This window comes from Mauremys reevesii, linkage group 4, assembly GCF_016161935.1.
Source record: "Mauremys reevesii isolate NIE-2019 linkage group 4, ASM1616193v1, whole genome shotgun sequence".
Taxonomy (NCBI): domain Eukaryota; kingdom Metazoa; phylum Chordata; order Testudines; family Geoemydidae; genus Mauremys; species Mauremys reevesii.
In genome coordinates this window covers 151,456,557-151,473,724 of record NC_052626.1, presented here as the reverse complement: position 1 = coordinate 151,473,724, position 17,168 = coordinate 151,456,557, and the positions used below count along the sequence as shown (strand labels likewise).

The window sequence follows — 17,168 nt, the reverse complement described above, 5'->3', positions numbered from 1 at the left end:
GCGACTAGCGACTAGCGTAGCTGAAGTGGCGTACCTTAGTTCGACCCCCACCCCCTAGTGTAGACCAGGCCTAAGCGAAGCAGCAGGGACCTGTGACTTGCCCATGTGACTCCAAGCCCCATCTTATTATCTGTAACTTCCCACAGTGAGAACAAGGGGGGTTTCCCTTCGCTTGGCAGGAGCTACAAACAGCCCTGGACACATCTCCATTTGGCCTCTTTCCTGCTCAAACCTCGAGTCCCTCTAAGCTGCCAGCTGCCTACTAAGCCCCATGCGGGGGCTCAGGCCTGCGGCCAGTGGAGAGGCGTCTCCCCCAGCCCCGAGCTGCTGCAGCGAGAGAGGGCGGGGGGGGGGAGTCGTCTCTCCCCACTTCAGCCCCATGTCAGCCTGTGCCCCAAAACCCTCATCCCTGGCTCCACCTCAGAGCCTGAACCCCAACCCTCGGCCTCAGCCTTGAGCCCCCCCCTGTATCCCAAACCCCTCATCCTCAGCCCCACCCCAGAGCCTGCAAACCCAACCAGAGCCCCCCTGCACCCTACCCTGAGCTCCCTCCCACACCTCAAACCCCTCATCCCCACCCCAGACCCCACCAGCCCAGCCAGAGCCGTCAGCCCCCTGCACCCCACCCCCCTGCCCCAGCCCTGAGCCCCCTCCCACACCCCAAACCCCTCATCCCCAGCCCACCCCAGAGCCTGCACCCCCAGCCAGAGCCTTCATCCTCCCGCACCCCAACCCTCTCCCCCAGCCCTGAGCCCTCCACTACCCCAAACCCCTCATCCTTAGCCCTCCCCCAAGCCTGCACCCCAGCCGGAGCCCTCACCCCCCACACTCCTACCCCCTGCTCCAACCCTGAGCCCCCTCCCACATCCCAAACCCCTCAGTCCCAACCCAGAGCCTGCACCCCCAGCCAGAGCCCCCATCCCACCCATGCCCCAACCCCCTGCTCCAGCCCTGAGCCCACTCCCACCTTCCAAACCCCTCAGTCCCAACCCAGAGCCTCCTCTGCACCCCAAAACCCTCATCCCCAGACCCCCTCAGAGCCTGCACCCCAGCCAGAGCCCTCACCCCCCCAACACCCCTGCCCCAGCCCAGAGCCCCCTCACACACCCTGAACCCCTCATTTCTGGCCACACCCCCATCCCAGAGCCCGTATCTCCTCCCACATCTCAATCCCCTGCCTCAGCCCAGAGCCCCATCCCATACTCTGAATCCCTCAGCTCCACACCCCACAGCCTGGAGCCCCCTCCTACACCCCAAACCCCTCATCCCTGGCTCCACCCCCAGCCTGGAGCCCCTCCTACACCCCAAACCCCTCATCCCTGGCTCCACCCCCAGCCTGGAGCCCTCCTACACACCAAACCCCTCATCCCTGGCTCCACCCTCCCCCCAGCCTGGAGCCCCCTCCTACACACCAAACCCCTCATCCCTGGCTCCACCCCAGAGTCTGCACCCCCAGCCAGAGCCCTCACCCCCCGTGCACCCCAACCCCCTGAGCCAGGCCGGTGAAAATGAGTGAGTGCGTGAGGGTGGGGAGAGCGAGCAACGGGGAGGGGGGATGGAGTGAGTGGGGGCGGGGCCTCAGAGGAGGGGTGGGGCAGGGGTGTTTGGTTTTGTGCAAGTAGAAAGTTGGTAACGTTACCCGGCTCCAGGCTGCTCCAGCTCCAGCTCCTGGCTCCACCTCCTCTGGCTCCTCTGCTTCTGGCTGCTGCTGCTCTGCCCCCAGCTCAGCTCAGCTCAGGCTGCTGCTCTCCCCTTAGCTCTGCCCCGCTCTGGCTCAGGCAGATTCAGCTCACCCGCAGGACGGGACCCCCGGGCTCCTGGCTCCCTCATTGGCTGCCTGCCCTGTCTATTGGGCTGACCTGGAGCAATAGCCTTTCCCCATTGGCCCTGGGGACTGTCAGGCTCAGGATCTCGATTGCTCTTCAGCCCGTCCCCTTTCTTTTGGCGCTGGGAGAGGGGCCAGCCAAAAATCCCCCTCAGTGTAAGTGAGGGGCCAGCAGCCCCCTCCATACAGGGACTATGTGTTACGCTGATAAAACTACACAGGATCTTTTCGGGGACAAGGCAATAGGCCACGTTTATTATGAGAACACAATTTGATTTATAAACAGTAGCTAATACCCCCCCACACACACACACACACAACTGTTCAGCAGCTGCTGGATAGTTACCAGTCCTGGATGGAGCTTGAGTCCCTAGCTTGAGTTCGCAGCTCGTGGCGGTAACTGGCCAGGAAAGCCGGGCACAAGGGAGAGCTGGGTCTCTGTCGGTCGCACACCGATGCCCTTTGATGTTGTCAGCAGAACGTTACCCAAAGTCTCCCATCTCACCCATCCTTTTTATAGGCTTTAGTTTGAACAAGAGTCCGTAGGTCTTGCTGTGTCCCGCTGCCTCTGGGTTTGGTGATTGATCACCTGTCCATTGCAGAGGTGACTGTCAGCCTCGGACCTGACTTTGAGCTTGTTTCAATTGCATCTTTGTTCTTTTCTTTTGGGGTAGATTCTTCTCGCTTTTCAATGCATCTTCAGCCGTTGGTGTTTGCACTTCACTTTGTCAGGACAGGTGGGGCTGGAGGTTGATTCCATTATCCCAGTGGTTCTCAGACTATTGTCCTGGTGACCCCTTTCACATAGCAAGCCTCTGAGTGAGACCCCCCTTAAAAATTAAAACCACTTGTTTATATATTTGACACCATTATAAATGCTGGAGGCAAAGCGGGGTTGGGGTGGAGGCTGACAGCTCGCGACCCCCCATGTAATAACCTCATGACCCCCTGAGGGGTCCCAACCCCCAGTTTGAAAACTCCTGCATTATCCATGCCTACCTCATTCACACACCTGAACTGAGTTAATGAGGTGACAGCCGGGTTTTGCAAAGTGGAGTGAGCATTTCAAAATGGAGTTTGAGTTACAATACGGAGTCTTATCAAAACAAGTGTCAGGAACAATTTACAGTGTTGGGAGGCAAACAGCGAACAGGGATTACAGTGTTAAAACAAGTTTCAGAGTAGCAGCCATGTCAGTCTGTATCCGCGAAAAGAACAGGAGGACTTGTGGCACTGTTAAAACAGTGACCCAAAGAAGCAAGGACCAGCGATCCAAGCAGCAATTGAACTGAAGCTGCAAGAGCAGCCGGCCGAACAGCTGCGGCTCTAAGAAGCAGATGGTAATTGAACCCAACAGCTGTGGACTTTTTTTATGTGTGTGAACTGCGGGGACTTAACAAGCAGTTTTATTGCCATTTTGCTGGTTATTGCAAAAGACGGTTTTATGAATGAATGCTGTTTCAGTCATAAGACTTTATTCATGAAGTTAAAAAGTAAATAAATAGGAGATATCTTCTCTCCTAGAACTGGAAGGGACCTTGAAAGGTCATTGAGTCCAGCCCCTGCCTTCACTAGCAGGACTAAGTGCTGATTTTTGCCCCAGATCCCTCAGTGGCCCCCTCAAGGATTGAACTCACCACCGAGGGTTTAGCAGGCCAGTGCTCAAACCACTGAGCTGTCCCTCCCCCTCTCTGTTCAGTCATTTGATACAAAATAAAGTCATATTAATAAAGTCTCACTAACGATAGTAATTAAAAAGAAACAATGTCATTCGTCAGCTCTACGTTTGGCAAACAACCGTCCCTTCCTGCAGCTTCTCACTGAACTCTCCTGTGTCCAGGGCCTTGTCTCACTCAGTCTCTCCTGCTTCTGGGCTCATGGCGGGAGCCCATCACCCTCCGGCCGCGCCTCAGGCCTGCCCCAGGCTGACTGCCCATGAGTTACCCTTCTCCAGGGGCGACCGAAGGTGCAGCTGCCCTTCTGCAGCCCCCCACCACTCAGGAGAGGCACTTCCTGGCTTTTATACTCATCTGCTCCCTCCCCAGCTGGGTCGGATAACAGAACAGGGCTGGCCGGCCCAGCGCCGCTGTCCCTTACGTGTGTGTCTACACAGCGCACTAAGCCCAGACTCTCACTCCGGTTTGAGCCTCCCTTCTGTCCCCACACAAATCAGTCTGACACTGGGTCAGCAGCACTCAGGGCCTGGGTCCCAGGACCCTGCCTGGGGGGTGCGTCAGCGCTTGAGTCCTGCTGTGACACGGGTCAAAGCCCTGTCACTGTGCCGTGTGGATGCAGCTCAAGCCGCAGCCCCGCATGAGGAGAGCTGCACGGCGCAGTATGGACATGTTAGTGCAGCTGTGAGACCCAGGGCTGGCGATTGTAACCCTGGGTTTACAGTGCAGTGTGGACACAGCTCAAGCCGCAGCCCCGCGTCAGGAGAGCTGCACGGCGCAGTATGGACGTGTTAGTGCAGCTGTGAGACCCAGGGCTGGCGATTGTAACCCTGGGTTTACAGTGCAGTGTGGACACAGCTCAAGCCGCAGCCCCGCGTCAGGAGGGCCGTGCAGCGCAGTATGGACGTGTTAGCACGGCTGTGAGACCCAGGGCTGGCGATTGTAACCCTGGGTTTACAGTGCAGTGTGGACACAGCTCAAGCCGCAGCCCTGTGCAGGAGGGCCGTGCAGCGCAGTACGGACGTGTTAGTGCAGCTGTGAGCCCCACTGCTGGCGATTGTAACCCTGGGTTTACAGTGCAGTGTGGACACAGCTCAAGCCGCAGCCCCGCGTCAGGAGGGCCGTGCAGCGCAGTATGGACGTGTTAGTGCAGCTGTGAGACCCAGGGCCGGCGATTGTAACCCTGGGTTTACAGTGCAGTGTGGACACAACTCAAGCCGCAGCCCCGCGTCAGGAGGGCCGTGCAGTGCAGTACGGACGTGTTAGTGCAGCTGTGAGCCCCAGGGCTGGCGATTGTAACCCTGGGTTTACAGTGCAGTGTGGACACAGCTCAAGCCGCAGCCCCGCGTCAGGAGGGCCGTGCAGCGCAGTACGGACGTGTTAGTGCAGCTGTGAGACCCAGGGCCGGCGATTGTAACCCTGGGTTTACAGTGCAGTGTGGATGCTCCAGTGCGGGTTTGGCAACACCGACTCCCCAAGCCCCGTCCCACAGAGCAGGGTTAGTGAGCCGTACGGGATGCGCTCCGAAGGGGCAGGCTGCCCGCCTGGGTCTGACACGTTCCTGGACTTGAAAAACAAGGTGTTGAAATGATGAAAACGGCCGGTGGCAACTTGGTGAAACCAAAACATTCTGGTTTGCAACAACTTTGTGTTTCACGCGTTAAGCTAATCACAGCGCCAGTGTCTTAAAAAGGACAAAACAGGACGACTTCCAGGTCACCTGGTGCTGGCTCCATCTTAGGATACCAGTGTTTTCCCACTGACGGGGGTGGGAACTAAGCTTGGAGAGATAAAGGTTCCCGCCATATGCAAAAGCTACTTAAGGCAGGGGAGTGACATCATCGGGACTCTTCACTGACTCCCTGCCCATGGAAACGCCTGAGGAACAAAGACTGACCTGGGGGAAGGGCTGGACCCAGGCTGGAGAGGGTTTCTAGCCTGTGAAAGGAACATCTGGGGATTCCAAGCTGTGAGCAAGTGCAACTGGCCCCTTAAGAATCTCTGCAGCCTGCTTGAATCACCCCCGGGGGGAGAACTTGCTACTCATGTCCAATCTCGTTAGTACATTAAGCTTAGTTTGCGTTTTTGTTTGTTTGCTAGGTAATCTGCTCTGATCTGTTTGCTAGCCCTTATAATCACTTACAATCTGTCTTTTCTCGTTAATAAACTTGCTTTTGCTTTGTCTAAACCCAGGGTGTGGGAGTCATAACTCGGGGCAGACGGGGGTTGCATCTTCCTCTCCACATTGAGGGAGGGGGGGAATTTCACGAGCTTACGCTGTACAGGTCCCTGTGCAGCACAAGACGGTATCATGCTGGGTTTACACTCCAGACGGGGGGTCCGTACCTTAGGGACTGGGAGGTGCCTTAGCTGAGCCATCCCAGGCAGGGGCTGGTTAGAGAACCCGTGTGATTGTAACTGCAGCTGGGTGTGTCCCTACCCGTGTGTGTGCTGGAGCCTGGGAGAGGGCGTGGCAGGCTGGTCCCAGCAGCACAGTGTGAGAGGGAGCCCAGGCTGCTGGGCCAGGGCGGCTCAGTGGTACCCTAGTTCCAGGTGGCACCCTGGGGGGACCCCTCACAACCATCCCTGTCCATCCTGGGTAATAGCCATTGATGGACCTGTCCTCCATGAATTCATCTAGTTCTTGTCTGAACCCTGTTATAGTCTTGGCCTTCACAACATCCTCTGGCAAAGAGTCCCACAGGCTGACTGTGCGTCGTGTGAAAAAAAACTTCCTTTTGTTTGTTTTAAACCTGCTGCTTATTAATTCCATTGGGTGACCCCTAGTTCTTGTGTTATGAGAAGGAGTGAATGACCTGTTTACCCAGTGTGATAGACCCAGGCCAGCTGGGCACAGCAGAATAGCAGAAGGCAGATATACTGGCCACTGGATTAACAGTTTTCTGTTCCCTGACTGACCAGAGCAGGGGCGGCTCCAGGCTAATGAGAACACCTGACTCCAATTAACCTGTAACGAGTCAGGTGAGGCCATTAAGCTAATGTGACCACCTGACTCTAATTCAGGCCCCGCTGATACTATACAAAGGGCTCACTCCAGCCAGGCAGGGGAGTCAGGGAGCCAGAGGAGAGGAGGTGCGGCTGAAGGGCTGGTCACTGAAGACACCCTCAGACCATCGTTAAGGGAGCCCTAAGGTGAGGGTGAAGAAGGGAGAAGCAGGAGAGCTGTGGGGAAGTGGCCCAGGGAAATGTAGCAACTCTGGCAGTGAAAGGTTGGCTGCCAACAGCTGCTGCCATTAGGGTCCCTGGGCTGGAACCCGGAGTAGAGGGGGGGGCCCGGGTTCCCCCCAACCCTCCACTACAGGAACAGCTCCTGGGAGGGGAAGTCAGGCCCCTGCCAGGACAGGAGGCTGAACAGAGACTGGGGGAGTTTCTCCCCCCAACCTCCTTGCAGCCTGTGATGAAAAGGGCTCAGCAGACTGTGACCCTGGCCCTAGAGAGAGAAGGGCTACGGGGAGGGTCACAGTGAGCCCCTGGGGCTAGTGAAACTGCAGGACCCACGGGGGCAAGGTCAGAGCTCCGCCACACCAGTAAGGGGACAAAGCCCGGAGGTGGGGCAGCTGGGTGTGACTGAGGCTGGGCGGCTGGAAGCTGGTCAGTCTCCTGGGGCCCAAAGCCCACCCCCCCCCAAGATGGGCTTGGCTGAAAGTTCCTGTTTTCTGAGCTAACAAGCTCTGTTCTACGCTGGGTTCCTGTTGGCTGATAACCCATCTGTGTCACACGCTGGCTGGGAGTCCCGGCTGGCCGTGGAGTGGGGGAGTCTGGAGTCCCGGCTGGCTGAGGGGTGGAGGGCAGGGTCCCTCTGGCTGCCCCAGGGCCCTGTCCAGGGGGACCCACTGCCGAAAGCTCAGGGAGTGAACGGGGGGCTGGACGCTCCGAGGTCAGAACCAGGAGGAGCTGTAGCCGAGGAGGCTCCCCCTAGTGACAATGTTCCCCGAGGGGTGTCACACGACAAGAGGCCTGTCCTGAACCCGTGACTCCATGACGAGCGCAGAGACTGTCCGACCTCAGCAGGGCTGGGCGGTAACACGCACCGTGTGCTCGCGAGGCTGAGACAGGAAACCCAGCCGCCTATGGAGCCTGCAGACTGGGCTCAGGCGAATCGCTACACAGGGCAGTGGGTGGCAGTGCCAGGAGCTCAGGGCCGGCTCTCCAGGTGGCTGGTTCTTTTAGCGAGTGACCAGGGGGTGTTACCATCCCCTGTGCAGAGTCCCACCGACCCGCAGTCACAGCGGCCATGCTGAGGGTCTGTCACCGCGTCACTAACACCCCCGTTCACTCACCCCAGTGATAAACGCTGCAGCCGGCAGCCTGCCCCGGGCATGGATCCCTGCAGCCCCCAGACGCCCTGGAGCAAATCCCATGTCCCTCCAATCTGGCCCTGCAGCCTAGCGCGTCTCAGCAGAGTTAAATCCCCTTCACAGACACTCGTTTGCGATGCTGGGGGCTGCTGACTCAGGCCCATCCTCCCTGTGCCGCTAGGACCGACGGGCTGTCATCACCCAGGGCTGGGCCGCGGGGACAGCAGGGAGGAAGCAGTTACCCCGAGATGCCCCGTAACAATCGCTAGCCCTGCCTGCCCCCTGCGGCCTCGGGACCCTGCTCACGGCAGGAGCTGTTGGAAGTGGAGCCGAAGGGCAGGACTGGCCATCGTGGGGCCTGAGTCCTGTTTACACTCGCGATGCGCAGATCAGTGGAGCTGTTCTAGTGAAACGGGCACAGCCGCCCCCCAGCCTGGAGCAGCGCGGAGCCCCCTACATGGACCCAACGGGGCAAGGCCCTGCCCAGCGCTGGCTCCAGCAACCCCCTGCAGCGCCCAGCCCCAGCGCCAGCCCCAGAGCGGCCCTGCTGGGTCTGGCCAGGACACCCCAAAGGTGGGTGAGCTGCTGGGAGCAGCTCCCGTTTCCCCGGGGCTTGGGGGGCCGACTGGAAGGCTGGTCTCAGCTCTGCGCTGGGAGGAGCCGGAGCGGCCCTGAGCCTGCAGGGCTGTGTGGGGTGTGGCGGTGGCGGGTTTCTGTGCCAGGAAGGACTTGGGACTCGAAGGTGATTCCTGCCTCCTCACCTGCTTTTATGGCCCTTGGGGCGTCGTCGTGGGAGGGAAAGTGAAAGCAAATCCGCTCACAGCCCTGAGATGGCGACTCTGTGGGAACGGAGGGCAGGGACCATGGGGCTGGGGGGTCTCCTCCTCCCCCTCCTCGTCCTTGGGGTGGCCGGTAAGTACAGACCCCTGGTGCCCTGGGGCAGGGCAGGGCCCCGGGGCTCCCGGCAGAGTAAAGTCCTGGGGACGGGGCCTGGGTACAGGGGGGTCAGTCACTGCCCAGCTCTGCCCGGCCTCAGCCGCAGGGTCTGCCCTGAGCCCGTGCGAATGCCCCAGAGTGTGACAGGAGCCGGGGAGGGACCGGGGGAGCCGCGGGGGATCCCGGGGCAGGAGAGGGGGGTCGGGGTCTGAGAGCTCAGACGGGGAACCAGGGAGCTGCCGGTGAAGGAGCCCAGGTCTGTTCCAGGTTCGATATCCCAGCAGTGACCCTGGAGGGGAACAGGTGGGAGGCAGGGGGATAAATGACAAATGAACATCACCCTGTGACCAAACCCAGCTCGCTCCACTCTCCACCATGGCTGGCTGTGGGCTCGGTGCTGTGACGGGCCCTGCAGAAAGCCAGGCTGGGGTTTGCCAGGCAGCGCTCCCCGGGCCCCCATCGGGAGCAGGCGCCGTTACTCTGAAGCGGATCTTTGCTGAGCCAGCCACCGCCAGCAGCGCGTTGATCGCCCCAGCCCAGCGAGTGCAAAGGAAAGGACTGTCCAGGCTGTACCCGGGGCAGCCCGGGGCTCATTTCACCAGCCCCCCGCTCTGCCCAACCTGGGTCCTGTCCCCCACTCCGCTTGCAGCCACAAGGGGCCAGATCCTCTTGTCTGACCTCGGGGGGCACAGGCCAGAGAATCTCATCCGGCCACCCCTGCACTGGGCCCAGTGACTTGAGCTTGGCTAACGCCCCTTCCCAAAAATCCTCCTGGTTGGGCTGGAGCCACCCAGAGGTAGTGACACCGCCCCCACTTCTGCCCGGGGGGTTGGTGCCGGTGGGCAGGCAGCCTGGCTGCTCACTTTGTGCCTCATTTCCAATGTGAATGTGTCTGGCGCCAGCTCCCGGCCACTGGGGCGTGTTCAGCCTCCTCTGCTAGGTGAACGGGACCCTCAGCACCCAGGATTTTCTCCCCAGACACGTAATTATACACTACGAACAAGTCACCCTCTGCCGGCTGTTTGATGAGCTGACAGACCGAGTGCTGCCAGGCCCTCACTGTCTGGCCCCGTCTCCAGCCTGCTGAGAATGTATCTGTCTGTTTTCTCCAACTTTGACACGTCCTTTCTAAAGTGGGGACACCAGAGCCGGGGGCTGGATTCCAGTGCCGGTCTCACCAGGTGCAGAGGTAAATCACACCTGGAACGTCCCACTCGCTGGGCCCGTTTCCACATCCCCGGGGCACAGGAGCCGTTCGTGCTCCGGGAGCCGGAGGTGAGTTGCTTTTCCGCTCTGACCTGAGCTCCTGGCGGCATCTCTGCTGTCCAGGACACGTCCCCCAGCCTGCAGGTGAGGCCGGCACCCCTGGGTCCCTGCTGGACCATCTCACATGTGGACGCGTTCAGCAAAACACACTTTGTTTGAGTGGGCCCAGCTCACTGCGTGTTTCTCCCCCAGAGTCCCAGCTGATCGTGACTGTGGGGCCCTCCCCGGTGAGGGCCGTGCTGGGCTCAGACGTGCTGCTGCCGTGTAGCTTCACTGTGGGCGAAACCATCAGTCTGTCTAAATTCTACCTGGCCTGGGCCCGGGGAGCTGAGAAGGTGGCCGAGTACCTCAGAGAAAAGCCGACTGAGCAGCCCAGGGTGAAGCTTTTCCCGGAGGAGCTGAGCAGGGGGAACTGCTCCCTGTGGCTGAGGAACGTGAGCCTGGAGGACAAAGGCAGATACAACAGCACCCTCATCTACACGCCCGACAGATCTGACCAGCAGCTGGAGCTGCAGGTGACAGGTGGGTTTGTTAAACGGTGACGTTCCTGCTTCCCAGGAGAGTGAAATCTCAGCCGCGACACTGGATTCAGGGAGCTTCTTCCATGTAACTCTGGGTGTCTCGTTCCCTCTTCCAGCTGCTCCCCGACTCTCCGTCCCCCAGCGATCGGCCAGGACAGACACAGCGAGCTCCTTCCCCTGCCACGTGTGGGGATTCTACCCCCAGGACGTCACCGTCACGTGGCTGAGAGACGGGCGGGTTCTGACCGACGCCACCCACTCTGCCCCCCAGAGGAACCCGGACGGGACCTTTAACCTCACCCTGACCTACACCTTCACCCCCACCGCCAGCGACTCCGGCAGCATCTTCTCCTGCCGCGTCAGCCACGCGGCTCTGGCCCAGCCCCTGCGGGAGGAGTTCCTCCTGGATGTCACAGGTGAGTCTGGGCTGGGGGGATACTGAGCCAGTGGGGCTCTGGGCCCCCATTTTCCTGTTGCTCTGCCATGGGGAGAGATTTCCCTGTCCCACCCTGGGTCGCAGAGCCCATCCCGGCCCCAGTCCAGCGGGCGTGAGCGCTGCGGGGGAGATCCTGCCGGCTGCCCCAGTAACCTCTGAACTGGGGTCTCGGCGGGTTAGAGGCCAGTGCAGTGACGCCGTCTGGTCCCAGCACAATGTCCCTCCTCCACTGAGCTGCAGTGCCGGGAGCTGGGCAGGGCCTGTCTCCTTCGGCCCCTGCAACCAAGGACCCAGCCATGGGGCACCCGTCTGCCCTGTGCTCACGGGCGCTGGGGCCCTGCAGAGACGCTCAGTCTGGGTTTGTTCATCCCACTCTGCCATCACACACAGCCCAGAAACCCCTGGGGTCTCCCATGTCCCCTGGCTGGGGGGGCTGGCCCTGGGGGTCCCCTGGCTGGGGGGGCTGGCCCTGGGGGTCCCTGTGGAGGGCAGCGCGCTTCACAGGGAGCTGCTCCAAGCAGGGCTCTGACTTCCCTGCTCCTCATCAGCAGGTGCAGACACGGCTCTTTCGAAGGCCATCACCGGGGTCTGCATCGCGCTGCTGCTAGTCATGGTGGCTGGGTTAGCCATTTACTACTGGAGACGGAGGAGGGCACAGAAAGGTAACATGGGCCCAGCCCAGTGGCTGTGGGGACTCAGAGGGAGCAGAGAGTCCGGGGAGGGCTGAGGGGACAGGGACACCCCAGGGACACCCCGGGAGCTATGGGGCTGGGGGGCTGCGTGGACCCAGAGGGAACAGAGAGTTCAGCAGGCTGAGGGGACGGGGACACAGCCAGGGACACCCCAGGGGCTGTGGAGCTCGGGGGGGTCTCTCTACAGACTGAGCCCCCTGCAGCAGGGCCCATCCCCAGGGGAGTTTCACCCTCCTGCTCTCAGCGATCTGCCGTTCCCGGCCCCGAGCTCCGGCCGGACGCGTCTCCCAGACCATCCCCCACTGACCCCGTGTGTTGCTCTGTCACGGAGTGTGGGGGAGTCAGGCCCTGCACCCCCGGGCTCCCTGCCGATTCCCCAGGATTCTCAGCCAGCCAGTAAAGCAGAAGGTTTATTTAGACGACAGGAACACAGTCCAGCACAGGTCTTGCCGGCACAGATAACAGGATCCCCCCGGTTAGGTCCCTCTTGGGGGCCTTACAGCCCCCCTCGGGGATCAGAGCCCTTTCTCCCTGCTTCCCCTGTTCCCCAGCCAACAACAGTCTGCCCCACCCCCTCCGGCCCCTCCTCCCTGCTCTGCCTCTTTCCCAGGCCAGGAGGTCACCTGACCCCTTTGTCTCCAACACCTTTGTAGGGAGGGGCCCGGCCATCAGTTGCTAGGAGACAGAGTGTCAGGCATTTGTGCTGCTGGAACTTAGTTTCTGTACCCAGCCCCCAGTACGAACAGTCCCACTTTGTAACATGCTCTGACCCCTTCGAGACCGAACTGAGCGGGGTCACTCCAGCCAGTGACCTGGGGAAGTTCGAACCCACCTACATTCCCACAGAGGCCCCAGGGTCCCCCCCGATCTGGGGGGGAGAGTTACCCCAGGTCATTCCAGTTTCCTGCCCCCAGGGGGGAAGCCTTATGCCGCCCGCGCCCTTTCCCCACCCCAATACCCCTGGGGTGTATGCGGGGCTGGGGCCTTCTCCCCACGTTCCAGTCTGGGGGACTGTGATTCGGGCTGTCTCGGTTCAGAGCCCCCCTTTTTACCCTGGCCCCCCTCTGGACAGGCTCCTCGGAGCGGGGCGAGGGTCTTACAGCCATCTCCCCCCTGTCCCGGGCCTTCCTCCCCCTCTGGCAGACGTCACAGGAGCGGCAGTGTTGCCGGACATGGGCAAAGACCCCAGGCCAGTAATAGTTCTGCAGCAGCCGCTGCTGGGTACACCAGGCTCCCTGGTGCCCTGAGGGGGGAATGTCATGGGCCCGGCACAGCAGCTGGTGGCGATACTCCTGGGGTACCACCAGCTGCCTCCTGATCCCCCCTGACTCCATCTTCCCTGGGGGAGCCCATTCTCGGTACAGGAGCCCCTTCTCCCACAGGAACCTTTTCCGGCCACCTCATCCCATGGTCTGTCCCCCCCCGAGGCTGGCCAGGTCCCCTATCCTCCGCAGGGAGGGGTCTTCCCGCACCGCGGCCTGGTACTCAGCCGCTGGGGCAGGGACGGGGATCTGCTCTCTCTCACCGGCTGGGTCCGGGGCCACAGCCTCTCTGAGCCCTGTCCCTGGGCGTTCCCTCCCCACCGGGTCAGGGCCCAGTGCCTCGGTACCTTCCCCGGTGTCAGGGTGCAGAGCCCTGCGTCAATTCTGACTACGGTTCACGGCCAGAGCACCCCGTGTGTTACTGGGCCAGTCCTCGAGATCCCCCCCCATTAACACCTCCGTGGGCAAATGTGGGTGCACCCCCACGTCCTTGGGGCCCTCCTGGTTCCCCCACTTTAGGTGCACCCTCGCCACAGGCACCCTGAATGGGGTTCCGATCACACCCCTCAGGTTCAGGTAGGTGTTGGGCACCATCCGATCTAGGCCCACCACCTCGGGCCGGACCAGCGTCACCTCTGCGCCCGTGTCCCAGTACCCAGTGGCCTCCTTCCCGTCTACCTCCAGGGGAACAAGGCACTCGCTCCGGAGGGGCAGCCCTGTGCCCACCCTGTAAACCCAAAACTCGGGGCAGGGAGCATCCAGCCCCTCGGAGGGGTCAACCCGGGGCCCCCCTCCCTCCTTTGCAGGGGGTACGCGGCCAGCCCCCCTTTCCTGTGAACGCTGCCCCTCATCCGGCTGGGTCTCTACCAAGTTGACCCGGTGTGGGGTTGGTCTGCTCAGTTTGTCCCGGAGCTTGGGGCACTGGGCCCGTATGTGGCCTTGTTGGCCACATTGATAGCAGCCCATGTCTCGTGGGTCCCCTCGAGAGGGACGACTGGACCTGATGCCAGATGTTTCCCTTTGGTGGGGGCCCTCCCTCGGCTCCTTCTGGGAGGTCCCATGGTGACTCTCTCTCTGCATTGAGGCAGACCTGCTCCTTCGAGACGCCTCCCTGCTATCCCCTGCCCGACGGTTCACAAACTCGTCGGCCAGCCGGTCTGCGTGCCGCGGGTTCTCCGGCTTCTGGTCCATCAACCACAGCTTCAGGTCCGATGGGCACTGCTCATACAGGTGCTCCAGTATGAATAGGTCAAGCAGGTCCTCTCTAGTTTGGGCCCCAGCTGTCCACTTGCGGGCGTACCCCTGCGCCCGGTTGACCAGTTGTAGGTATGTGACCTCCCGGGTCTTATGTTGACTCCGGAACCTCTTCCGGTCCATCTCCGGGGTCAGCCCAAACTCGCGGAGTAGGGCCTCTTTGAACAGGTTGTAGTCCCCCGCCTCCGCCCCCTTCATTCGGCTGTACACCTCCACGGCGGTGCAGTCCAGTAAGGGGGTGAGGCACTGGATCCTGTCTGCAGGGGCAACCCGGTGCAGCTCGCAGGCATTCTCAAAGGCCGTCAGGAAGGTGTCTATGTCCTCCCCCTCCTTACACCAGGCCAGGAAGCTCTTATCAAAGCTCTTTGTAGGCTTGGGCCCCCCCTCAGTCACCGCAGCCGGGGCCTCCCTGCTTTTCAGCTGGGCCATGGCCAGCTCATGTCTGCGCTGCTGCTCCTTCTCCCTCTCCTCGTATTCGCGTTGCTTCTGCTTCTCCTCCAGCTCATGCTGGCTTTGTCTCTCCTCAAATTCCCTCTGTTCCTTACGCTCCTCCAGCTCTTTCAGTTGTATCTCTCTCTCCAAGTCCAGCCGCCTGCGCTCCACAGAGGCCGAGCGTCGCCGGGACGATCCCCTGCTGGCCGGGGGGGTCACGGTGCCCTCAGTAGTCGCTGGGCGGCTCCTCCCCCTAGGCCTAGGGGTGGGGGGTCTCGGGGAGCCCTCAGCGGCCGGCTGACCACCCCCAGCGGGGACAGACACTGGTGCCTGCGCTGCATCTGCCCGGCTGCTTCCCTCAGAGACAGGGATTGGCTCATTCACATGATCTGCGTCCTCCAGCTGGGCAATCAGCTGGGCCTTGGTGAGCTTCCCACAGTGCAGCCCCCTCTGCTGGCACAGCTCCACCAGCTCACACTTGCGCTTCTGGGAATACATCTTCCTGCTGGCCGCCCACAGGCCGGGGTGCTCGCCGCTCCCCACGGGTTCCGGGGGGACCCCTAGTGTGCCAGTCCTTGAGGTCACCCCCTCTCTGCCAGGGTCGAGCTGCAGACTTCTCCGCCCCTGGGACCGCTCGCTGTGATCCCCCGGGGGACCCTGTTACTGCAAAGTCCTGCTCTCTGGTCACACTCTCCCATGGGGTTAATTGCCCCTTCGTTTTACTGCTCCCCAGTCACTTACTGCAGGAAGCGCCGTCCACAGGGTGCCGCCGATCCCACCGCTGCCGCCAGTTGTCATGGAGTGTGGGGGCGCCAGGCCCTGCACCCCCGGGCTCCCTGCCGATTCACCAGGACTCTCAGCCAGCCAGTAAAGCAGAAGGTTTATTTAGACGACAGGAACACAGTCCAACACAGGTTTTGCAGGCACAGATAACAGGATCTCCCTGGTTAGGTCCATTTTGGGGGCTTCCCAGCCCCCCCCCCCCGGGGATCAGAGCCCGGTCTCCCTGCCTCCCCTCTGTTCCCAGCCAGCTCCAGTCTTCCCAGCCCCCTCCGGCCCCTCCTCTCCCCTGCCTCTTTCCCGGGCCAGGAGGTCACCTGACCCCTTTGTCTCCAACACCTTTGTAGGGAGGGGCCGGGCCATCAGTTGCTAGGAGACAGAGTGTCAGGCATTTGTGCTGCTGGAACTTAGTTTCTGTACCTAGCCCCGAGTAAGACCAGTCCCACTTTGTCACATGCTCTGACCCCGTGTCACGGAGTCCCCGGGCGCTGCTCTGGAGCTGCTCCCCACCGAGCCAGGCAGGACCCTGGGGAGCCTCCTCCCCCTCGGAGCAGCCTGTCTGCAGGGCAAGAAGCTCCCACGGCTTCACCTCCTGGGCAGGGGCGGCTCTACAAAGTAGGCTGCCCCAAGCAGCGCGGAGCGCTGCGCCGCCCTTCCCCAGTCCCGCGGCGGGTCCCCTCTTCCCGCGGCTCCGGCTTCCTGGGGAGGGCGGCATTTGGCTCCGGTGGAGCTCCCGCCGGCATGCCTGTGGCAGGTCCACCGGAGCCCGGGACGAGCGGACCTGCCGCAGTCATGCCTGCGGGAGCTCAACCGGAGCCGCGGGAAGACGGGACCCGCCGCAGGCATGACTGCGGCAGGTCCGTTCGTCCCGGGCTCCGGTGGACCTGCCGCAGGCATGCCGGCGGGAGCTCCACCGGAGCCAAATGCCGCCCCCCCGGGAAACGGCCGCCCCAAGCGGGTGCTTGGCCCGCTGGTGCCTAGAGCCGCCCCTGCTCCTGGGTCTCTCCTGGGAGCATTCAGCATCCTCTGCCCCTCCGTGCACTTCCCCCAGCGAGTCCGCCCAGGCGGGGTCCTGGGGGGCCACAGGGTCCTGCCCTGCCACTGCGCAGTCAGACGTGACTCTCAGCCAGCCAGTAACACAGAGGTTTATTAGATGACAGGAACAGGGTCTAAAACACGTCTTGCCGGTACAGACAACAGGACCCCCTTTAGTTAGGTCCATCTGGGGCCCCAGGGAGGCCACTTGCCCACTGGGAGGCCCAAGCCCCATCAGGGCTCCCCTTCATTTCCCAGCCAGCTCCAAAACTCCCAACCCCCCCTCCAGCCCCTCCTCTCTGGGCTGTGTCTCATTCCCGGGCCAGGAGGTCACCTGATCTCTCTGTCTCTCCCACCTTTAGCCTCCCCTTGCAGGGGGAAGGGCTGGGCCATTAGTTGCCAGGAGACAGAGGGTCAGCCAGGAACTGAGCCCCCCCCCCCCGTGTTCAGAGGAAACATTAAGAACAGCCCCACTTCCTCACACCCCGTCTGTCTCCTTGTCTCTGTCTAGGGCCTCCCAGCACAGTGGAGACGCCCCCCGAGGACCCAGCTGGGAGCAGCGACAAGACGCGTGGCGAGGACACGGTGGGGCTGGGGACTGACGGGGTCAGCGACGCCGGGGAGGGGTCTGAGCAGCAGCCGCTGTTACCTGCTCAGGGCTGGGAGCAGAGCGAGACACAGGAGCAGGACGGGGCGCAGGGCACAGGTGAGGGGCAGGGGGGGAGAGCGACTCCGGA

The 17,168-nt window shown here is 61.7% G+C and overlaps 1 protein-coding gene across 1 annotated transcript; it reads left to right on the top strand.

Moving 5' to 3' along the window:
• Positions 1-8,676: 8,676 nt before the first annotated feature.
• On the top strand, positions 8,677-12,068 carry LOC120404149 (tapasin-related protein-like). The gene is made up of 5 exons (XM_039536149.1): positions 8,677-8,729; positions 10,212-10,541; positions 10,657-10,956; positions 11,525-11,638; positions 12,049-12,068. The coding sequence occupies exons 1-5, from the start codon at positions 8,681-8,683 to the stop codon at positions 12,066-12,068; spliced, it is 813 nt and encodes a 270-aa protein (XP_039392083.1). The 5' UTR covers positions 8,677-8,680.
• The last annotated feature ends 5,100 nt before the right edge of the window (positions 12,069-17,168 follow it).

Bases quoted from the DNA above. Each gene is read 5' to 3' on its own strand.
- LOC120404149 (XM_039536149.1), top strand. From the start codon at position 8,681: ATGGGGCTGGGGGGTCTCCTCCTCCCCCTCCTCGTCCTTGGGGTGGCC. The intron at 10,542-10,656 runs GTGGGTTTGTTA...TCCCTCTTCCAG, and splicing joins GCTGGAGCTGCAGGTGACAG to CTGCTCCCCGACTCTCCGTC. The intron at 10,957-11,524 runs GTGAGTCTGGGC...GCTCCTCATCAG, and splicing joins GTTCCTCCTGGATGTCACAG to CAGGTGCAGACACGGCTCTT.